Source organism: Cherax quadricarinatus, chromosome 48 (assembly GCF_038502225.1).
Source record: "Cherax quadricarinatus isolate ZL_2023a chromosome 48, ASM3850222v1, whole genome shotgun sequence".
In the NCBI taxonomy this organism is placed as follows: Eukaryota; Metazoa; Arthropoda; class Malacostraca; order Decapoda; family Parastacidae; genus Cherax; species Cherax quadricarinatus.
In genome coordinates, this window is record NC_091339.1 from 17,122,508 (window position 1) to 17,147,507 (window position 25,000).

General features: G+C 45.1%; 1 protein-coding gene across 1 annotated transcript in view; it reads left to right on the forward strand.

Moving 5' to 3' along the window:
• LOC138854061 (fap1 adhesin-like) overlaps positions 1-17,880 on the forward strand; it is a 31,298-nt gene extending 13,418 nt beyond the window's left edge. The window contains exons 2-10 of the mRNA XM_070094799.1: positions 5,481-5,645; positions 6,750-7,046; positions 9,100-9,598; positions 10,091-10,218; positions 10,803-11,043; positions 12,126-12,312; positions 12,855-12,970; positions 14,837-16,572; positions 16,702-17,880. Of these exons, the coding sequence (XP_069950900.1) occupies positions 5,481-5,645; positions 6,750-7,046; positions 9,100-9,598; positions 10,091-10,218; positions 10,803-11,043; positions 12,126-12,312; positions 12,855-12,970; positions 14,837-16,572; positions 16,702-17,880 (4,548 nt within the window). The remainder of the gene's footprint in view (positions 1-5,480; positions 5,646-6,749; positions 7,047-9,099; positions 9,599-10,090; positions 10,219-10,802; positions 11,044-12,125; positions 12,313-12,854; positions 12,971-14,836; positions 16,573-16,701) is intronic.
• The last annotated feature ends 7,120 nt before the right edge of the window (positions 17,881-25,000 follow it).

Sequence of the window (25,000 nt, forward strand, 5' to 3'; positions counted from 1 at the left end):
TCCTAGCCCTCTCTTCCTTCCCTCCTCTCTGTCTTCCTACCTCCTAGCCCTCTCTTCCTTCCCTCCTCTGTCTTCCTACCTCCTAGCCCTCTCTTCCTTCACTCCTCTCTGTCTTCCTACCTCCTAGCCCTCTCTTCCTTCCCTCCTCTCTGTCTTCCTACCTCCTAGCCCTCTCTTCCTTCCCTCCTCTCTGTCTTCCTACCTCCTAGCCCTCTCTTCCTTCCCTCCTCTGTCTTCCTACCTCCTAGCCCTCTCTTCCTTCCCTCCTCTGTCTTCCTACCTCCTAGCCCTCTCTTCCTTCCCTCCTCTGTCTTCCTACCTCCTAGCCCTCTCTTCCTTCCCTCCTCTCTGTCTTCCTACCTCCTAGCCCTCTCTTCCTTCCCTCCTCTCTGTCTTCCTACCTCCTAGCCCTCTCTTCCTTCCCTCCTCTGTCTTCCTACCTCCTAGCCCTCTCTTTCTTCCCTCCTCTCTGTCTTCCTACCTCCTAGCCCTCTCTTCCTTCCCTCCTCTGTCTTCCTACCTCCTAGCCCTCTCTTCCTTCCCTCCTCTGTCTTCCTACCTCCTAGCCCTCTCTTCCTTCCCTCCTCTGTCTTCCTACCTCCTAGCCCTCTCTTCCTTCCCTCCTCTGTCTTCCTTCCTCCTAGCCCTCTCTTCCTTCCCTCCTCTGTCTTCCTATCTCCTAGCCCTCTCTTCCTTCCCTCCTCTGTCTTCCTACCTCCTAGCCCTCTCTTCCTTCCCTCCTCTGTCTTCCTTCCTCCTAGCCCTCTCTTCCTTCCCTCCTCTGTCTTCCTTCCTCCTAGCCCTCTCTTCCTTCCCTCCTCTCTGTCTTCCTTCCTCCTAGCCCTCTCTTCCTTCCCTCCTCTCTGTCTTCCTTCCTCCTAGCCCTCTCTTCCTTCCCTCCTCTCTGTCTTCCTTCCTCCTAGCCCTCTCTTCCTTCCCTCCTCTCTGTCTTCCTTCCTCCTAGCCCTCTCTTCCTTCCCTCCTCTGTCTTCCTACCTCCTAGCCCTCTCTTCCTTCCCTCCTCTGTCTTCCTACCTCCTAGCCCTCTCTTCCTTCCCTCCTCTCTGTCTTCCTTCCTCCTAGCCCTCTCTTCCTTCCCTCCTCTGTCTTCCTACCTCCTAGCCCTCTCTTCCTTCCCTCCTCTGTCTTCCTACCTCCTAGCCCTCTCTTCCTTCCCTCCTCTGTCTTCCTTCCTCCTAGCCCTCTCTTCCTTCCCTCCTCTCTGTCTTCCTTCCTCCTAGCCCTCTCTTCCTTCCCTCCTCTCTGTCTTCCTACCTCCTAGCCCTCTCTTCCTTCCCTCCTCTCTGTCTTCCTTCCTCCTAGCCCTCTCTTCCTTCCCTCCTCTCTGTCTTCCTACCTCCTAGCCCTCTCTTCCTTCCCTCCTCTGTCTTCCTTCCTCCTAGCCCTCTCTTCCTTCCCTCCTCTCTGTCTTCCTTCCTCCTAGCCCTCTCTTCCTTCCCTCCTCTCTGTCTTCCTACCCCCTAGCCCTCTCTTCCTTCCCTCCTCTGTCTTCCTACCTCCTAGCCCTCTCTTCCTTCCCTCCTCTGTCTTCCTACCTCCTAGCCCTCTCTTCCTTCCCTCCTCTGTCTTCCTTCCTCCTAGCCCTCTCTTCCTTCCCTCCTCTGTCTTCCTTCCTCCTAGCCCTCTCTTCCTTCCCTCCTCTGTCTTCCTACCTCCTAGCCCTCTCTTCCTTCCCTCCTCTCTGTCTTCCTTCCTCCTAGCCCTCTCTTCCTTCCCTCCTCTGTCTTCCTTCCTCCTAGCCCTCTCTTCCTTCCCTCCTCTGTCTTCCTACCTCCTAGCCCTCTCTTCCTTCCCTCCTCTGTCTTCCTACCTCCTAGCCCTCTCTTCCTTCCCTCCTCTCTGTCTTCCTTCCTCCTAGCCCTCTCTTCCTTCCCTCCTCTCTGTCTTCCTTCCTCCTAGCCCTCTCTTCCTTCCCTCCTCTGTCTTCCTACCTCCTAGCCCTCTCTTCCTTCCCTCCTCTGTCTTCCTACCTCCTAGCCCTCTCTTCCTTCCCTCCTCTCTGTCTTCCTTCCTCCTAGCCCTCTCTTCCTTCCCTCCTCTCTGTCTTCCTACCTCCTAGCCCTCTCTTCCTTCCCTCCTCTCTGTCTTCCTACCTCCTAGCCCTCTCTTCCTTCCCTCCTCTCTGTCTTCCTACCTCCTAGCCCTCTCTTCCTTCCCTCCTCTGTCTTCCTACCTCCTAGCCCTCTCTTCCTTCCCTCCTCTCTGTCTTCCTTCCTCCTAGCCCTCTCTTCCTTCCCTCCTCTGTCTTCCTACCTCCTAGCCCTCTCTTCCTTCCCTCCTCTGTCTTCCTTCCTCCTAGCCCTCTCTTCCTTCCCTCCTCTCTGTCTTCCTACCTCCTAGCCCTCTCTTCCTTCCCTCCACTCTCTGTCTGCCTATCTCCTAGCCCTCTTTTCCTTCCCTCCTCCTCTCTCTCTCTGTCTTCCTGTCTCCTCTCCTTTATCTTTCTCCCTCCCTTCCCTCTTGCCTACTTTATGTATTCAATAACCTAGAGCGATGAGGAATAGCAAGTCGCTATTTACACACACTGTTAGATACACTTAGACACGTTGTTATACACGTCAAACACGCTGTTAGACACGTTGTTAGATATGCTGTTAGACACGCTATTAGACACGTTCTTATATACGCTGTTAAACACACTAGAATGTAGACTGGAGTGACAATATTTATAGGAGTGATGTCAGACTAAGATGATGACCTGATTGTTGACAGAGTGTAGCAGACAGCACCTGCCACGTCTACATTTTGGGTCGCGGACAAGCCAAAATTGCCCACGTCCCAGCGGGCAAGTATAGACCCGGCGCTATAGCCACCTTTCCCTTTTCTTCCTAAATTCCTTTTGAACCCCCTCCCCCCAATTATTTTCCTTCGCTGCTCCATTTCCGTTTTTATCGAAACCTCCCCCCTCCCTCTTCTTCATCTCTTCCTCCTCTCTCTTTTTTTTTTTTTACACAGGGATCCCTAGCTTTATTGACAATCTATTTACAGGTAAAGGATTCCTAACTTTATTGGCAAGCTAAGAGCTGTTACCTACATCAGCTCATTTGAAAGCATTTTTATTGTTATGAGACATACAAGTAGGGAACAGAATGAAGTTGGAGCCCTCTGTGGGCCAGCATTTTCATTTGATCAACTGACTATCTCGTTGACATTATGCTGTACGAATGTGTTCCATACTCGAGTCATCCTGGTATGTATGATCTCAGATGGAGTGATGTTCTGGAGAAGGGTACAGCCAGAGTGAAGTTGCTGCTTTCTGCCCGTCTTGTGGCATAAAAGCTTGTTTCACGCTGTCCTCGAAGTGGATCCAAGTGTGGTATTTTGACAATATTGGCCTTGTACATAACAGTAAGGCCACCCACATCCCTCCTATGTTGAAGGCTCTGCTGAAATGACAGATCTATCCAGGATGGGTCCAGGCGAGAGATGAGACGTCTTGCTCTGTTCTCTACTCTGTCAAGCAGTCGCAAATGAGAGGGGGGGCAGGCAAACCAAGAAAGTGGAGCATACTCAAGGTATGAGCGTACTTGTGCCTCGTACAAGATCTTGCAACCCCTACTGTCAAGCAGATGCGAGATACGGCGAAGTGGTGTAAGATTCCTGGCTGCCTTGTTTGCAAGATTTACAACATGGTTCTTCATGGTTAGTTTGGAGTCAAATTTCACCCCAAGGATATCAACTTTTTCTCCAGGTGCCAACACCCTCCCATTCATCCTTACTACTGCACCAGCATTACCATCATGGTGCCTAGAGACGATCATCATTTGCGTTTTCTCAGGTGCAAATGTTACTTGCCATCTATTTCCCCCAAGCTGATATAGCTCTCAGCTGGTGATTGATGTAGCTTAGAGCAGCTGGCATTTCTTCTCTTGGATAAGTGAATGTCAGTGTACAGTCGTCTGCATATGCATGTGATTCTGGGATGAGATGATGAAGAAGGTCGTTGAAGTAGACATTCCATAACAATGGACCCAGCACGCTTCCTTGTGGAACACTTGCCCCAACAGGATGTCTTGCTGATTCCGTTCCATTGAGACCTACACTTAGATATCTACCATGAAGGTAATCACTGAGGAGACATAGCGTAGAGCCTGCAATTCCCAGTGCTTGAAGTTTTGCTAAGAGGCCCTGGTGCCACACCCGGTCGAAAGCGCCAGCAATGTCCAGTGCTACCACACAGCTGACTTTGGATTCATCCAGTGACTGGTGCCACTTAGTGGAGAGGTTTAACAACAGATCAGCAACAGAGTAACCTTTCCTGAAGCCATATTGACGATCACAAAGTAGTGAGTGGTAGTCAAAAAACTCTGTCATTTGTCTTGAGATTATTGTCTCAAGGATCTTACCAGTGATTGACAGGAGTGACACTGGTCTGTAGTTGCTGATTTCTGCTCTGCTCTTCTTTTTGTGAACAGGGACAACATTTACCTCTTTCCATAGAGAGGGCCATTTACACTGTACTAGGCAGTGCTGAAAGATGCGAGTTAGAGGTGCTGCTAGCTGGTCTGCACATCTTCTCAACAATCTTGGGCTCAACTTGTCTGGGCCCACAGCCTTTTCTTGGTCAAGCGATTTAAGAAGGAAATGCACCTCCTCCTGCCTTATTGTCACCACTGACAGTTTTGACACAGTTCTTGCAGCTAGCCAAGGAGGGTCCCTTGCTGGATCAGGAACTTGCATTTTGGTAGCAAAGTGTTCAGCAAAGAGGTCGGCCTTCTCTTGACTACTAGTAGAGGTGGTCCCATCCTGTCGATTTAGAGGTGGAATGAGTTCATCAGGCAGATAACCTTGTCTGTCCTTGACCAGGGACCACCAGGTTTTGGAGCCTACCCTACCTGATGCTAGCTTTCTTTTAGTGTTCACCTCCCATTTAGCAATGGCCCACTTTTGAACGTCACCCATATGCCTACAGGCTTGCGTGTGCAAGCTCCTGTTATAGGTGGTAGGATGTCTCTTATACCTTCGCCATGCTTTGTACTTAGCAGTAGCAGCCTCTCTTCAACGAAAGCCAAACCATGGCTGATCTGTAGGCTTCGTCACATATTGCTTGTGAGGAATGTGTTCTTGTTGTAGATTAAGGATGTGTCCAGTGAAGGCTTTCACTTGGTTGTCAACATCCCCTTGGAGAAGAGCATTCCAATCGGTGGTGGCGAGCTCAGAGCAAAGGGCTGGCCAATTACCTCTTTCCCATAGCCAGGTTGTGCGTGTGGACTCCTCACCTCGTTCTGTTGGGATCTTAAGTGTCGTAAAAACAGCCTTGTGGTCAGACGATCCAACGTAGCCGAGGGGTTGACAAGTGACTATGCCTTCTGCCAGATCACTCACTACTGGGTCAAGGGAGGAGCCAGAGATATGAGTAGGGAAATCAACAAAGTTTCTCATGTCAAACACTGCAAGAAGGTCATCAAAGTCCCTCTGTATAAGGTGCTTTCTCATCCTCAATGTCTTCATTTGAACAGATGACGCGAACGGGAGAGATGGTTTCTGAGGCGGAATGGAGAAGAATGTACGCGAGGAAGGAACGTGAAGCCAAGGAGAGAGAAAAGGAAACCCACAGGAAGAGACTTGAGGAGGCTGAAGAGGCTTCAAGGAGGAGGATCAAGGAGAAGATCAGAAGGAGAGAGGTGAGAGGAAGGTATGAAAAAAAGAGAGAGGATGAGTAGGCATTGAGAGAGAGAGAGAGAGAGAGAGAGAGAGAGAGAGAGAGAGAGAGAGAGAGAGAGAGAGAGAGAGAGAGAGAGAGAGAGAGATAAAAGGACAGACAAGAAAGACGTAGAAAGAGACTGACAGAGACTGTGAGAGATACAGAGAAAGAAAATGAGACAGCAAAACAGACAGAGACAGAGACAGAAAACAACAGCAATAAATAATAATAATAATAACAATAATAATAATAATAATAATAATAATGTTTACGCTCTCTTCTCACACTAATAATCTAGACGTCAACTCAAATTTTTCCTCGTCGCTTCAGAGCCTTTAAGTTCCCATCTTGTTTAAGTTCCCGTCTTGTCTGTCTGTCCGTCTTGCGTAGACAGGAAATGCCTTCTAGAGACAGGCAGTCGTAATATAAGAAATCAGAAATACTTCGAGTAGGACAGACGTTTATTTCATGACGTTTTAACCCACTGTGGGGCTTTATTACGCACAGTGGCGATTTTTTACGCACGCTGGGGCTCTATTACGCACATTAGGGGGGTTAATTCCTCTACTCTCCACCAGTGGCGAAAACTTTCCTTGTGTCTCTTCTCCGTTCACTGATTATTCATTGAGCTCTCTTTTTACAACTATTCTCTTTCAGTATGATTTTTTTTCGCAAATGCAACTGAAAGTGCATCCGGAATTGAGTAACAAGTGCTCTGAAGGCCTTTCACGTGTTAATCAATTTTCGATGTATCTTTTTTCAGACGCATTTGCAAAAAAAAAAAAATCGCAGTATATAGAAGAGCTTTATAGAAAAGCTTACTGTACATAGGTAAATATGCACGATTGTACAAGAGGACGATAGGGAAGAAAGGATATAAAAGAGGAGGGTTTAGAGAAGAAATGTACAGAGAGGGGATAGAGAAGGATGGTGGATTTATAAGATAGAAATACGAAAAACGGAGAAGGGACGAAGAATGAAGGGGGAAAAAGGGGGGGAGAGAAAGGAAAGAGTGAGAGAGAGAGAGAGAGAGGAGGAGGAGGAAGAAAAAGCATTTAAGAGGACGAGGCATTTCCTCCCTCAGGTGAGGCGCTCGTTGAGGGCCGCGCTGGAGGATGAGTGGAGGAGGCTGTATGTGCTGGACCTGCATCAACAACAACAAAAGCAACAGCAGCAGCAGCAGCAGAAGCACCACCATCACCATCAACACCATCATCATCATCAGCAGCAGCAACAGCAGCAGCAGCAGCAGCAGCAGAAGCACCACCATCACCATCAACACCATCATCATCATCATCAGCAGCAACAGCAGCAGCAGCAGCAGCACAGAAACATGGATATTAGACATGGGACAGTCGAGAGCTCTAGGAGAACGAGGGAGGTGAGATGATAAAACTGGATTAATGAGTAAGAAATGGGGTGTCAGGTGTCAGGAGGGGGAGGTGTCAGGTGTCAGGAGGGGGAGGTGTCAGGTGTCAGGAGGGGGAGGTGTCAGGTGTCAGGTGTCAGGAGGGGGAGGTGTCAGGTGTCAGGAGGGGGAGGTGTCAGGTGTCAGGTGTCAGGAGGGGGAGGTGTCAGGTGTCAGGTGTCAGGAGGGGGAGGTGTCAGGTGTCAGGAGGGGGAGGTGTCAGGTGTCAGGAGGGGGAGGTGTCAGGTGTCAGGTGTCAGGAGGGGGAGGTGTCAGGTGTCAGGAGGGGGAGGTGTCAGGTGTCAGGTGTCAGGAGGGGGAGGTGTCAGGTGTCAGGAGGGGGAGGTGTCAGGTGTCAGTAGGAGGGGGAGGTGTTAGGTTTCAGTAGGACGGGAAGATGTCAGGAGTCAGTAGGAGGGGGAGGTGGAGATGATGAGGCATCACCTGAAAGGAAAGGGGCAAAGGATCAGGTGATGGGACGGAACATTAAGTGATGGAAAGAGAAAAACTTAGAAGACTGGGGAGTAATTAGGGATAAATATGAAGGAGGATTGGATAGGACATAAGTTGATGAAGCGAAGTGGGGAGGCAGGTGATGGTTGACAAGGTGTAAAATCAGGTGATAGTTGACGGGATGGGAAATCAGGTGAAAGTTGACGAGGAGGGAAATCAGATGAGGGTTGACTGAGTGAAAAATCAGATGATGGAGAAGGGGTGGGAGAGGAAATTTAGAGTTACAGAAGGTTGATTCATGGAAAAACAGCGAGTCAGGTGACGAAGTGAGGTATCAGACGAAGGGAAAATAATGTTAGAAAGGGTATAAAAAGAGGGAGGACAAAGTAGAGAAGCATTACAGAAAGAAGTAGACATGAACAGACAAATCAGACTCAGAATTGCAGTGTTCTTTTCAGATGACTGATGCTGTCTTGCAAAGGACTTTGCCTACAAGTCATCATTTCTGACGCTGATGCAGTGCCTTCATTTTTTTGTGAATATTTGACCTTTTCAAGTTTAGAAATAACTGAACTCATTTAACAAACTTTGCCCAAATAAATATCAACAAAATCATTTCTGTATTTCACCAATTTCAGTCTACCAGTTATATATATTTTTGTAGAACCTTGTTGATCGTGATCTGTGCTAATTGCTGCTGATAGTTTTATTTGAACATTTTTTTGAAAAACAATTAAGAAAAGTAAGGAAACAAGTAAGGAAAATCACCAACGACTGGCACTGATGTACAGTCTCTCGCTTGTGTGTTATTGTGACTGGTTGACTCTTGTACGTGAACCTTCATTGACGGTGATAAGTACATACACTGAGGACACCAGAGACGCACATGCACACTGAGAAAACCAGAGATGCATACACACACACACACACATACATATACACAAAGGACTCAAGACACGTACACATATTGAGGATGCCAGAGAAGCACACACACATATATACACAGAAAGTAAGGATTCCAGGAAGGTACACACACTGAGGACTCCAGAGACGCACATTCACACTGAGGATGCCAGACACACACACACACACACACACACACACACACACACACACACACAAATGACTCAACAGACGTACACACACAGTGAGGACTCCAGAAAAGAGTACAAAGACTTACGCGCAGAGAGGCTCTGAGAAACTCACAGACACGCGTCCCGTCACAGACACAGTACCAGGAACTTTCACAGGGACACAAGCCCAGAGATTTTCACATAGACATGAATCCTTAGAAGCAAACAGAGGAGAATATGAAGAGAATAAAAAGGAAGAAAATGAGTGGAAAGAAAGTTTGTAAGAAAAAATATATCCTTTGCCCATCTATATAATATGCATGTGCCTCTGTTTTAAATAAACTCTCTGTTTGGTTATTTGTGGAATCGGTAATGATAATTCCATATGAGCCATGCGGGTTTAACGCTTGTTTTCCAATACATCGACAATAATGACAATAATAATAGTGCAATAATAATAATAATAATAATAATAATGGTAATTAATGTTTCGTTTGCAGCTGGCCCGTCCCCCGTCGACTTCGGAGCCAGACCTCGTCCACTTCGACATCGAGTGGAACTATCGACCCGTCAGTGTCAACACAGAGGGGCGCACCTCCAGCGGAACCCCTGGTCATTCCAATGGCTCCAAGGGAGCCTCCAACTGTAACCCAGGCCCCTGGAGCGGCACCTGTGGAGCCGCGAATGGGAACTCCAGCCACTGCAACGGCCCTGGCGAAGTCGCGAATAACCGTTCCAGCCACTGGAACGGCACTTCAGAAGCTGCCAACAATAACCCTCGCCGCTGGAAAGGTGAAGCTTCTGGTAATGGAAATGGCCACTGGAACGGTACAGCTAGACTGGTTTCGAAAGACGCTCTCGGAGCTTCGAACGGTGAAAATGGCCTCTGCAGTGGTACAAATGGGGCCGCCAATGGTGCCTCTGACGAAGTTTCTGGACTCCTGAACGATACCTCAGGTGCTTCCATCAACCCAGCGCCTGATTGGACCACACCATCTAGTAAGACGTGCAGCAGTACAGTTGTTTTGTATATATGTATATATACATATATACATTATATATATATATATATATATATATATATATATATATATATATAAGTATATATATATATATATACACACCGAACAGGTAAAACTTGCTATTTGGCTTAAATAGCAACGCTCTTCTTGCCGAATAAGGCAAGTGAAAATTTGTGTATGCAATAATTTCGCAAAAATCATTCCGAACCTAACGAAATAAATATATTTCATTTTGTTTGTTTATTATTAAATTACTGTAAACTTACCTAAAATATATTTAGCTGGATTATCCCAAATTAAATTGCGCTTGTTATGATAAGGTTAGGTAAGTTTTCTAAGGTTCTTTTGGTACAAAATTATTATTTTGAGTTTATTTTCTTGCCATCTTTCTTCCCTTTATTATATTTACTTTCTGAATTTATTTATTCCTCTCTGTCTACGTGTCTTTACGTTTCTGTTTATTCATCAGAGTTCCTGCAGAAGCCGAAGTTCTTGGGACGTCGTGGGATGGTTGGGGAGCCCTACGTGGCCTCCCTGGGACCCCATCCTTCCCCTAAATACATCCACATCCTGCGTCCCACCAATAGCTGTAAGGAGGTTCGTCTATCCTCTTCATGTCTGTCATTTTATGTGCCTCCTAGACTCCATTTGTATATTTATGTAACTAAATTTGCCAGTCATAATTGCTGCTATTCAATTTATCCATTGCACGAGCGGCTGCTACAGGAAGCTACGGGTATCCCCACAGCTACGACAGAAAGCTACATGTATCCTCAACAGCTCCGACAGGGAACTACATCTGCCCTCATCCCAGTTATCATTTTATCATACTGTCTGCAAGACAAATCTCTGAGGTCACTTGTTATCGTCCCCGGATCTATATTACTGTGGGTGTATGATACATGACTTAACTCATGTCACTTGGCTTTGTAAATATGCTATAGCTTACAAGCTCTTCTATTAGTTTGTAGACGAGAGCATCATTGTTAAGTAGAAAAATAGGGCTTGTATTATAATTTCTGTCATGTCTCCATGTGGGTTTGCTTGTGCTATTTATTTAAGTTATTTGATTTATGTGAAATGATTTGTTTAAACAAGAGTGGGTTATTCAGCCTAACTATCAGTAGTAACTCGATCCTCCACTACTCCTTAGATGTGTATTGTTTTCATTACGCTTCCAGATGAGAGGATTGCTACACTTCACCTTATATTCGTACCCCCAGCAGGTGTGGAAGCGGCTGTGTCCCCCACACCCTGCGTCGTCTCGCTTACCCCGCCCCGCCGCCCCTCCCGCCACCCACCTGCGTCTGGTTTATGCAGGTGGGGGAGCACCCTGCCACACTCCAACAAACCTGGCTCTTCTTCAGCAACCTGCAGGAGCCCACAATGTCTCCATCTTCCAAGGAGTTGTCTGTATCGGAGGTGAGGAGGCCGTGACTTCAAGGGAGGGTGCTAATCCCATCAGGTTGCGCTATACACTTGACGTTAGTTGACGGATCTTGACTTAAGTAACTGCAAACTACCTCTCCCATACACAAATAACCCGCACATAGAAGAGAGGAGCTTATGACGACGTTTCGGTTCGACTTGGACCATTTACAAAGTCACACTAACGAAAAGGAGAGCAGGATGGGTATACATAGGCAGGAGGTGGCAGTAGTAGTAGTGGTAGTAGTGGAGGGAGCTAGGTGCCCACAGAGGGTAAGAGCAAGAACACCGAGGGGGGGGGAAAACAAATAAATAAATAAAAGGAACAAATACACAGGGCAGAAGAAAGACAACCCAAAGGAGAAAAAGGAAAGAGGAAAAGGGGAAGAGGGAGAAGAAGAAAAAGGAGGAATCAGGTTAGGTCACGAGTGTTCTGAAGTTTGGACCATTTTACAATGTAGTGGGAGAGGAAGGCATCTACAGAGACAAAGCCAGGACTAAGATTCATACAAGGAAAGTTGTGTATTAGGGAGGATTCAACCAGCCGCCGTCTGGTTGAATCCTCCTTAATACACAATTTTCCTTGTATGAATCTTTGTGTGTTTCTCGTGTGAGGCTGTAAGTTAGATTTAGATACTGACTGTACGAAGTTCATTAAGGCCTCATTTTAGCGAGATACTAATAGCCAGGATTTTTTTTTATCTCTAACACATGGTTAATAGCAAACTCTCAGAGTGTATGCACGGGAAAATTCACATTTCTCAGTAAATACTACATACTTTGTGAGACACACGTCTTGTTCTACGTGAACTGCGAGATACACATCTCTCGGTGTATTTAGACTGGGTTAATACACTTTTTGGAGTATGTAACCTGAGATATACACACCGCTCGATGTATATATACTGACAAATCACAGTTCTCTGTCTGTATACTTTGAGACTGTAATATCTGGGATGTAAATTCCTCTGCGCATCTTTGTTTTTATCGCTTTTTAAATCCATTTCTCCCTTTTACGTACAATTACTTTCAGTTTTGTTCAACGATTCCTAAACATTCTTTTTTTTCCCTTGTAGACGAGATCGAAATCGCCTCGATGCGGAGAACCAACTTTCCGTTCTCGCTGACGATTTACGAGAACGGGGTGGCGACGGGACGCCTAAGTGCGTGTTGCGAGTACCGCTACGCCGCCGGTAGCAGACTTGGCGGACCCTCCGGTCATCTCAAGGTCCTGGAGGTCAGCGGCGGGGAGCCGTGTCTCAGGTGAGCTAACAAGTTTTCCAGGCTTTAGCTCTATCTCGGAACGAATCTGATTTCCTCCTATTCACGACTCCTGTATAATCACAATTTTTGTGAACATCTAGCATACTGGACTTTATGTCTACCAACTGCAGTTCACCTGTACACTAACGTAATAACGGCTTTATTCCCTGAAAGAGAAATAAAGACTTCTCGTTGTACATAAACTAAGAGATTCACACACCTACTGGCGTATATATTCCCCCAGATTGTATATGAATTGAAAGATACATACCTTTCAGAGTATATAAACCGAAAGTACAATGCCTGAATTGCGTTTTCCCTCCTCTCACCATTCCATTTAGTTCCAGATACCTTGTTATTTGTATTTACTGATATACTGGCCCTCGGCATTAGCTGTCGAAGCCCTTAAAAGCAGCAGCAGCAGCAGCAGGAACAGGAGGAGGAGGAGAAGGAGGAGGAGAAGGAGAAGAAGGAGGAGGTCGGTACTATGGAAAGCTCTCTGACTGTATTATTTTTTACTCTCATCCCTTAAAAAAAAAAAGGTGTCAGCTTCGAGTCGTGGAGAAGCGGCATCAGTCTCGTAGACGTGTCTTGAAGAAAGTAAAAAAGGTCTCCATACCGGATCACAGTCGTCCCTACACTCCGCCCGAAGACACTGGTAAGAGTTTTAAATACTGCTCAATACTGTCTCTGCCGTAGAGTGGATCAAATGATTCTTAGATGTAGTATATATGTTCGATAACGACATCGCTAATTCCTAAGAACATTGGTACTCACCGATACTATCTCTGTGGGTGTATTTTCCGCACATATGATTACCAGGACAAACTAATACTGTGTTCATTGTAATATGTTCACTCGCATGATGAGTGGCACTGTCCAGTGCTGTGTTCATTGTGATGTATTCACCTACAGAAGGAGAGGCATTGCTCTATAATTTTGCTCTCATAAAATAATCTAAGTTTAGTTGTTGGTAAAGACTAGTTATTACTTTTATTTTTATTATATATTTTTATTAACACATCGGCCGTCTCCCACCAAGGCAGGGTGACCCGGAAAAGAAAAACTTTTATCATCATTCACTCCATCACTGTCTTGCCAGAGGTGCGCCTACACTACAGCTATAAAACTGCAACATTAACACCCCTCCTTCAGAGTGCAGACACTGTACTTCCCATCTCCAGGACTCAAGTCCGGCCTGCCGGTTTCCCTGAATCCCTTAAATGTTACCTTGCTCACACTCCAACAGCACGTCAAGTCCTAAAAATCATTTGTCTCCATTTGCTCCTATCTAACACGCTCACGCAGGCTTTGCTGGAAGTCCAAGCCCCTCGCACACAAAACCTCCTTTACCCCCTCCCTCCAACCTTTCCTAGGCCGACCCCTACCCTGTCTCCCCTCCACTACAGATTTATACGTTCTCAAAGTCTCAAGGTCATTCTATTTTGTTTCATCCTCTCTACATGTCCGAACCACCTCAACAACCCTCCTCAGCCCTCTGAATAATAGTTCTGGTAATCCCGCACCTCCTAATTTCCAAACTACTAATTTTTTGCATTATATTTACACCACACATTGCCCTCAGACATGACATCTCCACTGCCTCCAGCTTTCTCCTTGTTGCAACATTCACCACCCATGCGTCACACCCATATAAGAGTGTTTGTATAACTATACTCTCATACATTCCCCTCTTTGCTTCCGTGGACAAAGTTTTTTGTCTCCACAGACTCCTAAGTGCACCACTCACCGTTTTCCCCTCATCATTCCTATGATTCACCTCATTTTTCATAGACATCTACTGACACGTCCACTCCTAAATATCTGAATACATTCACCTCCTCCACACTCTCTCCCTCCAGTCTCATATCCAATCTTTCGTTGCCTATTTTTTTTATTATCCTCATCACCTTACTCTTCTATATTCACTTTTAATTTTCTTTTTTTGCATACTCAACCAAACTCATCCACCAACCTCTGCAACTTCTCTTCAGACTCTCCGAAAAGCACAGTGTCATCAGCGAAGAGCAACTGTGACAACTCCCACTTTGTGTTAGATTTTTTATCTTTTAACCCCACACCTCTTGCCAACACCCTTGCATTCACTTCTCTTACATCTAAAATTATACTGAACAACCATGGTGACATCACACATCCTTGTCTAAGGCCTACTTTTACTGAGAAATTACCTCTCTCTCTCCTACATACTGTAACCAGAATCTCACTATCCTCGTAAAAACTCTTCACTGCTTTCAGTAACCTACCTCCTATTCCATAAATTTGCAACATCTGCCACATTGCCTCCTTATCCACCCTGTCATACGCCTTTTCCAAATCCATAAATGCCACGAAAACCTCTTTATTATTATTATTTTCATTTAGTAGCAGGAGTATCAGCATTAGTAACTGCGGTAATAATAGCAATAGTAGTTCTGCTATTGGTAATATATCAATAATGGTAGTTGTAGTAAGAGTAATATTAATAGTGCCACATATTTAACACTTTCTTCACTGTTGTTCTTAGGCTCAGGTAGTGAAGTTGGCACGCCGAAGGAGAGCAGCACCAGCAGCCAAGGAAGTAGCGCCACAAGCTCCGCCACCAGCCAGCACACGGTGGAGTCGAACTCAGAGAGCAAGGAGATAACATTATATACGACTCCTTCCTGCTCACCCACAAGCGACAGCACCTCTTCTGACATTGACTCAATGATCCTTCAGCACCACATCGAGGTTCAGCAAGATGATCATTCCTACGCGAGTCGCCGAAGACACACTTCCGAGGAGTCGTGCAACGGACCATCAGACCTCGAAGTAGCTAAAATTCTCGGAGTCAACGTGAGCTCTTTGGGCAGTTCCCACGATAGGCAGAGGCGCCGTAGCAGGATTAAACACAAAGATAAAGAGCAGTTTAGACAATCACACTCCAACGATACCACTTCCAAAACTTCCGGAGACGAGAGTGAAAGCCTTTGTAATAGGCGTCGCCAATTTAGCGCCTCGAGGCCTTCAAGCAGTACCCACAGTGCATTCAGTGCCTCTGAGGATAAGAGCGAAGTCAGTCGTGTCAGTCAAAATGCTTTACAAGGCGGCAGACGACGACCATCACACATTTCCAGTAGTCTAGAGGGACAGCTGGATGACAGTGTGGTGGGTAGGTCTCCCATTCACAAGACCTCGATGCATGATTTCAGCAAGCGGCCTGGAACCAGCAGCCGGAGACGTCGCATCTCTGGCAGGAAGAGCAGTAAGGGGGAATCCCGGAAAGGTATCAGCAAAGTCGATAGCTTTTATAGTCAACAAGTGTTTACCCCGTCTGGCAGCGAAGCTCACGAGGCTTCTGGCAACGCCACTGAAGTGTCATACGGAAGCTCCTGGGAAGAAGATGAAGATGACAAAGGAGACGGAAAAGTGGGTGATGACACGGAAAAGGAAAGGGAAGAAGGGGAGGATGGTGATAAAGAAGGTGAAGAGAGACAGGAGAAAAGAATAAATCAAAGGAAGAAGGAAAATTTAGAAGCTGTTGTAAGTGAAGCAGACGGCGACGAGATTGAAGCACTGGAACACTTCGAGGAAAATATGGAGATTAACAACGAAGTAACAGACGAGGAAGTGGAAGACGAAGATGGCGAGGAAGTAGAAGACGAAGATGGCGAGGAAATGGAGGACAAAGATGGCGAGGAGGTGGAGGACAAAGATGGAGAAGAAGTGGAAGACAAATGCGGCGAAGTGGAAGACAAAATCAACGAAGCGGTAAACAAAATCGACGAAGAAGTGGGAGACAAAATCGAGGAAGAAGTGGAAGACAAAATTGACGAGGAAGTGGAAGACAACGATGATGAGGTAGTTAATGAAAGTGTGGAAGATGAACTGGACGAGGAAGTGGAGGATAAAAGCCATGAAGATGACACAGTGGAGGATAAAGTTGACGATGAAGTGGAAGAGAAAGTTGACGAGGAGAAGGATGATACAATTGACGAGGAAATGAAAAATAAAGACGATGAGGAAGTTGAAGAGATAGACAAATACATTACCATAGACGAGGAAGAAGTGGAGGAGAAAGATGGGGAAGAAGTGGAGGAGAAAGATGGGGAAGAAGTGGAGGAGAAAGATGGGGAAGAAGTAGAGGAAGATGGGGAAGAAGTAGAGGAGGAAGATGGGGAAGAAGTGGAGGAGAAAGACGGGGAAGAAGTGGAGGAGAAGGATAGGGAAGAAGTGGAGGAGAAAGATGGGGAAGAAGTGGAGGAGAAAGATGGGGAAGAAGTGGAGGAGAAAGATGGGGAAGAAGTGGAGGAGAAGGATGGGGAAGAAGTGGAGGAGAAGGATGGGGAAGAAGTGGAGGAGAAAGATGGGGAAGAAGTGGAGGAGAAAGATGGGGAAGAAGTGGAGGAGAAAGATGGGGAAGAAGTGGAGGAGAAAGATGGGGAAGAAGTGGAGGAGAAAGACGGGGGAGAAGTAGAGGAAGATGGAAAAGAAGTAGAGGAGGAAGATGGGGAAGAAGTGGAGGAGAAAGACGGGGAAGAAGTGGAGGAGAAAGATAGGGAAGAAGTGGAGGAGAAAGATAGGGAAGAAGTGGAGGAGAAAGATGGGGAAGAAGTAGAGGAAGATGGGGAAGAAGTGGAAGAGAAGGATGCAGAAGAGAAGGATGTGGAAGAAGTGGAGAAGGATGTGGGAGAAGTGGATGAGAAAGATATGGAAGAGAAAGAAGTGGAGAAGAAAGATATGGAAGAAGTGGAGGAAAAAGATATGGAAGAAGTGGAGGAGAAAGATATGGAAGAAGTGGAGGAGAAAGATGTGGAAGAAGTGGAGGAGAAAGATATGGAAGAAGTGGAGGAAAAAGATATGGAAGAAGTGGAGGAGAATACTTTGGAAGTGGAAGAGAAGGATGTGGGAGAAGTGGAGAAGAAAGATGTGGAAGGGGATACGAAAGATGTGGAAGAAAAGAAAAACACCGAGGAAGCTGAAGACGAGGCGCACGAAGTGGAAGACGAGGCGCACGAAGAGGAAGACGAAATGTACGAAACGGAAGAAGAGGCGCAGAAAGCGGAAGACGAAGCGTACGAAGCGGAAGACGAAGCGCACGAAGCGGAAGACGAAGCGCACGAAGCGGAAGACGAAGCTCACGAAGGGGAAGACGAGGCACAGAAAGCGGAAGACGAGGTGCACGAAGCGGAAGACGAGGCGCAGAAAACGGACGACGAGGTGCACGAAGCGGAAGACGAGGCGCAGAAAACGGATGACGAGGCGCAGAAAGCGGAAGACGAGGTGCACGAAGCGGAAGACCAGGTTCAGAAAGCGGAAGACGAGGCGCAAAAAGCGGAAGACGAGGTGCACGAAGCGGAAGACGAGGCTCAGAAAGCGGTCTCCTCTCGCCGCGACCAACTCCCAAACGCAGACAAATTCGGAGAAGATGGAAACGCAAAAGACGAAGAGGATAATAAAACCGGGAGAAGACACAGTAAAGAGGATGTCTTCGCCAGGAAAAATGGGACAGAGGGATCAGATATCACTGATCTCCGCTTCAGCGAGGCGGAAGTGGTCGAGGAAGACAAGAATGGTAAACAAGAATAAGGGAACACTGCCAGATATTACCGAGAAGACGGTGTGAAGAAGAAAGGAAGAAAAGAGAGGGCAAAGAGAGGGAGAAAAGGCTGATAGGAAGTCAGTCGACCTAAAAGGGACAAGTTTGTTGGAGATTAAGACACGTGTGTAACAGTTATGTATCTTTACTGATGAAACGTTTCGCCTACACAGTAGGCTTCTTCAGTCAAATACAGAGGAAGCAGGTGCAGTAGTGAAATAAAGATGATGTAACCAGTCCATCAACATTGGAGAAAAAGTATTTGAGGTGGTCAGTCCCTCAGCCTGGAGAAGAGTTCACCTCCATGGTCTAGAGACTCTAGAACGATATCGTTCCAGTTGGGTATCAGTAAAAATACCCAACCGTTGCACATGTGTCTTAATTTTCAACTTGTCTGCATATTATACCATTTTAGACAAATTTGTTAGACATTAGGCCTATTGATTATAGGTGGGCCTATCTGATACAGGAAGCCTATTGACTACATGAGGTTCGTTAGGGCCACAAGCCACCTCAACTCTAATATCAAGTATGCTTTAAGTCCATATATATATGTCGTGCCGAATAGGCAGAACTTGCGATCTTGGCTTAAATAGCAACGCTCATCTTGCCATATAGGACAAGTGAAAATTTGTGTATGCAATAATTTCGCCAAAATCATTCTGAACCTAACGAAAAAAATATATTTCACTGTGTTTGTTTAGTACTAAAATACTGTAAACGTATTTAAAATATATTTAGTTGGGTTAGGCTAAAATAAATTGTTCTTGTTATAATAAGGTTAGGTAAGCTTTCTAAGATTCTTTTGGTGCAAAATTAAAAATGTTTACATTAACATTAATGAAAAAAATATATCTTTAAACGTATAAGAGAAAATTTCAGAAAGGACTTAATTTTAAATGAGTTCTTGCTAATTGACCAGTTTTACATATTCGGCACGACATATATATATATATATATATATATATATATATATATATATATATATATATATATATATATATATATATATATATATGTATATATATGTCGTACCTAATAGGTAAAACTGGTCAGTTGGCAAGAACTCATTTTAAATTAAATCCTTTCTAAAATTTTCTCTTATACGTTTAAAGATATATTTTTTTCGTTAACATTAATGTAAAAATTTTTAATTTTGCACCAAAAGAATCTTAGAAAACTTACCTAACCTTATTATAACAAGCGCAATTTAATTTAGCCTGACCCAACTAAATATATTTTAGATATATTTACAATAATTTAATAATAAACAAACACAATGAAATATATTTTTTTCGTAAGGATCAGAATGATTTTTGCGAAATTATTGCATACACAAAATTTCGCTTATCTTATATGGCAAGATGAGCCCTGCTATTTAAGCCAAAATCGCAAGTTTTACCTATTCGACACCTGAAACCACAACTAGATGAGTACAACTAGGTGAGTACACACCTCGGTGTATATACAACGAGAGATTCGCACCATTAATTGGATAATATACACAGAGATCTACACATCTCGGTGCTTATACACTGAGAGACACACACACCGGACTGCACTCAGGATGTGGTGGATATATATATATATATATATATATATATATATATATATATATATATATATATATATATATATATATAATATATATATATATATATATATATATATATATATATATATATATATATATATATATATATATATATATATATATATATATATATATATATATATATATATATATATATATATATATATATATATATATATATATATGGAGGGAAAACATAGGTAGCTTTCGTTCCCACAGTGTAACTGCTATAGAAAGCAAGACAGCCACACACAGTGAGTAAACAGTATCTTAAAACGCCATAAAATGCCTCTGATCGCTTTGAGACATCGAAAAAATGCAGTTGAAAATATTAATGCCTTTTCTTACGCATTGTTTTTCTTTTGACGCTAGTGGAAGGTTCTTGATTCCAGGAGCGAGAGCCAGTCCTTCCTCATCCTGGGATCAAATCTGGTAACCTCCCATTCCCCCCTAGACGCTGTTTGACCCTTACGGTTTCAGCGCTCCTACTTTTCCGGAATGCTATGTCATGACCAAAGACTTACGTGGGTCATTCTGCGCAGGCAGTGTGCAGGCTCGACACTCCGTCCGCTATAACAGAAGAGAAACGTGATCTTCTCCCAGCCAGGCTTTAGCCTCTAAATGCAGATGCAGTGGGTACCTTCATTAATGAAAACGTTTCGCACACCTAGGTACTTATCTCTCCTCCAAAACGTAGAGCCCCTGCGTGTGCGAAACGTTGTGGTTTTTGACATGGATATTTACTGTATCAATGAGTTCTTTTCTTTGTATGGTGAGAAACTCTGACTGCCAGATGAGTAAGATACATGTGCAACACTTGGCTGTCTTCACTGATGACGCGTTTCGCCCGTACAGCAGGCTTCTTCAATCAAATGCAGGCTAGTGCAACACCGGAGACTGTAGAAGTAATTCTGAGGTGATCAGTCCCTCAGCCTTGATAGGTGGTGGTCAGTTCCTCAGCCTTGATAGGTGGTGGTCAGTCCCTCGTCCATCACAGGTGGTGATCAGTCCTTCAGCCATCACAGTTGGTGGTCACTCCCTCAGCCTTCATAGGTGGTGGTCAGTCCCTTATCCATCACAGGTGGTGACCAGTGCCTCAGCCATCACAGGTGGTGACCAGTCCCTCAGCCATCACAGTTGGTGGTCACTCCCTCAGCCTTCATAGGTGGTGGTCAGTCCCTTATCCATCACAGGTGGTGACCAGTGCCTCAGCCATCACAGGTGGTGACCAGTCCCTTATCCATCACAGGTGGTGACCAGTCCCTCAGCCATCACAGGTGGTGGTCAGTCCCTCATCCATCACAGGTGGTGACCAGTCCCTCAGCCATCACAGGTGGTCGTCAATCCCTCAGCCATCACAGGTAGTGGTCAGTCCCTCATCCATCGAAGGTTGTGACCAGTCCTTCAGCCATCACAGGTGATGGTCAGTCCCTCGACCACCACAGGTGGTGACCAGTCCCTCAGCCACCACAGGTGGTGACCAGTCCCTCAGCCACCACAGGTGGTGACCATTCCCTCAGCCATCACAGGTGGTGGTCAGACCCTCAACCACCACAGGTAGTGGTCAGTCCCCCGGCCATCACAGGTGGTGGTCAATCTGGCTTACGCTAACACGCAATACATCAGTCCCTGGTGCTGCTATCATACGCTCAACTCATCCGAAAACCACTGATTATAATTCCAATGCAGTAATACGCTTGTAAATGTTCAATAAACTGGTGGAAATAAAGCTAGTTTTTTCTGCTCATCCTATTTTTTAAGGCCCAAAAATGAGCTAGACACTTTCACAATTTATTAATATTTCAACCCAGAAATATAATTCTATTAAAAAAATTATGTTTGAAAAAAAAATGTGGAAACGTGAACGGCTCTTGATCCAGGGAATTAGAGCTTCCTAGAATCAAACATGATAGCTTTCCCTTCCACGAGTTGCTACATGACCCCTACGGGTTTATCGCTTCCCCACAAATCAATACATCGTTCGAAAATTAATTTCACGAAGCACAAACACGCGTTGGGCAAGAATGTGCTGGGGGCAACGTTTCGCCCTGTGTAGAGCTTAAGGGACAACGTTTCGTCCTGTGTAGAACTTAAGGGACAACGTTTCGCCCTGTGTAGAGCTTGAGGGACAACGTTTCGCCCTGTGTAGAGCTTGAGGGACAACATTTCACTCTGTGTAGAACTTAAGGGATAACGTTTCGCCCTGTGTAGAGGTTAAGGGGTAACGTTTCGCCCTGTGTAGAGCTTAAGGGGTAACGTTTCGCCCTGTGTAGAGTTAAGAGACATCGTTTCGCCCTCTGAAGAGCTTAATGGACAACGTTTCGCCCTCTGAAGAGCTTAACGGACAACGTTTCGCCCTGTGAAGAGCTTAAGGGACAACGTTTCGCACTGTGAAGAGCTTAAGGACAGGTTTCGCCCTGTGTCAAGCTTAACGCTTGACACAGAGCAAAACGTTTTTCTGAGAATTAGCCTACTACCCCGCTGTACAAACCACAACTAATCTAGCTTTGCTCCCGAAGACTATGCTCTTATAAAGCATTCTCCAATAACTTCAGTTATTCTCTCCTTCTTCTTCTTCTTCTTATTATTATTATTATTATTATTATTATTGTTATTACATAGGACCATTCTTCGTTGATAATAAGTTTAACTTCCCTGGGAAAGCATTTAAGCTTAAAATTCACGGCCCCTTTTGATTCCGTTGATGTTTACATCTTACGATATTCGAAATGTTTGGTTGATAGTTGGTATTAGAACCTCGGTGGGAGATTTTCAAGCATTTTTACGGTAAATTATATGCACATTTGTATCTTTTCTGTCTGGCTATGATAGAATCTCGACGTCTCACTATGTGATTTAGATTTTATTTAAGTCTTCTTAGATGACTGGGACTTCAGCAGTCCTCCTGCATGGCTGGGATTTGGTCCGACCATCATATTGGACCTTATGTGATGATCAGGCCATGTGACCTCCATTTTCCTGGTTCCTTTCATGCATATGTGTTGGTCTGAAAGAAGCTCACGTGCACACGCATACACATACAAATGAACACTTGCTTACACGAACATAAACGCGCTGGCGAACGCTATTATTAAGATTCACACACACACACATACAAACGTCAGCCAAGAGAAATTCCAGTTTTGTCGAAGTCCCACCTTGTTCCGTTTTCAGTGAAGTTACGTCTTGGAAATGGTATATTTTCTCTGAAACTGCACCTTATGTATAGCCCATTTTCTATGGTATCGCTGCTAAGTAATGGTCCATTTTCTGTGACGTGCAACCAAAATTATGGTCCATTTTCTGTGACGTCCAGGCCTAAATTATGGCCCATTTTCTGTGATGATGCGTGGGTGGACGTGACGTCAGTGTTGCGTCACTGAGAAAGACGGAAACTTCCTCTGTTCTCGGAGTCGATATGTGAAAACAGGACACACCTGGGGAAACCGTGTTCATCAAATTTAAAGGGATGACATAATATACGTAATCACAGAAAATAACATCTCTAGTGGCAGGAAAATAAGACACACACGATACCACATAGAATTTAAGTCTGGGAAGGTATCGTATTAACTTACAATAACCATGTCCGGCTTATATATATATATATATATATATATATATATATATATATATATATATATCTATGTGTGTGTGTGTGTGTGTGTGTGTGTGTGTGTGTGTGTGTGGTCTTCGTGTAGTAAATAGGCTCTGTATTTAATAAACCAATCGAAGAACTGAATCAGTATCCTACTATGTCCCATGATTCGTATGTGTACAGATAGCAGGTGTGATACCTGGGCTCATTAATTTTCATCATTATTTTGTATATAGTTCTACTGTCTACAAGTTATGTTCTAGAATTTGTATTGATAAAGCCACTGGATGGCGAAACGTCTACAATAAAGATACCCAGATGTTTCTAACTTTCCTCAGTAATTCCCCGTTGGCCTATGTATCACTACTTCGATTTTCTTCGTTGCCAGATCTTTTGTTATTGTTCATGGATTTTTTTATTTAAATCCTTCTGGTATTATTTTCTTGACGTCAGCCACAAAGATTTTGATGTAATGGGACAGGAGTTGCCTTCCGCCTGGGATCAAACCTGATTACCTCCCATTCCCCAGGCGCTGTATGAGCCCCTACGGTTTTAGCTCTTTCTCGTGAATGCAAAAAAATAACAATAATTGGTATTGTTTGTGAAATTTAATAAAAAAAACCTTCTTCGCTCTCATTGTGTTGGGGAAGCGAGCTACAGTGTTGAACAATAAGACACAAAGGCAGCGTGGAACACTTTGTTACCAGCACGTTTCGCCCTGGCTGGAGCTTTGTTGGGTTGATCAGCAGTATTGAACACGGGACAAGAATGAGAGAGTCAGTTACACACGCGATGTGGGTCATGATAGTTACCTTACACCACCACGGGAGACACATGCACTCACACACACACACACACACACACACACACACACACACACACATACACAGGAGCATTGACTCGACCCCTACAACCATAAATAGGCGAGTACACATACACACACACACGCACACACACACGCACACGCACACACACACACACACACACACACACACACACACACACACGAGCACCTACTGACATCCTTGACGGAGGCTGAAGAGAGGGGACCCTGTCTCTCTACGGGACACGTCTGTCTCACATCGGGACACTTTCTGTCTCACCCCGGGACACTTTGTCTCACCCCGGGACACTTTCTGTCTCACCCCGAGACACTTTCTGTCTCCGGGACACTTTCTGTCTCCGGGACACTTTCTGTCTCACCGGGACGCACTGTTCTTGGATTACTTACCAACAATAAGGTCTCTCTGCGAGAGACTTCAGCGTCTCTCTCACGACAATATCGAGTCGTCTCTATTGTACTTTTCCTATTTAGCATCTCTTTCTTGCCCTTCCCTTCGATGCTCCTCTTCAGCCCCTCCATACACCGTTTCACACTTTCACTGCTCCTTTCCACCCTTTCATTGCCATTTTCTACTCCTTCACTATCCAGTTTCTCCTCTCCTCTATCCATTTTCTTCTCTATCCATTATCTCCACTTCTCTATCCATCTTCTCCTCTCCTCTTAGAACAATCTTCATTCTACTGCCCCCTTACTGCATTCTTCCTCGCAGTTTCCCCACTTCCTCCCTCTATCCCTCCCTTCACGTACACCCTCTTCCGTATTTCCTTCCCTGCACTGTCCTCCTCCTCTCTCCCCCTCCCTATCTTTCTCCCTGACCATCCCTTAATGAACCATAACATCCTGACAGTGTAATAGCCACCTGGCTAGTGATCTCGTTAGCGGCTATCTGCCCCGTAAACACCAATCAGTGCACACCTCTCGTGTATCGCACGCCAGGTCCCTCCTGATTGGTGGGCGCTGCTGAAATCCCCTCGCTCATTGGCTAGATGGATGTGATGTGAAATGAGGTGAGGATATTATTGGCAGGGTATCACTTCCCTCGCTTCTTGCTGATTAGTTAAAATCATCTCGTGG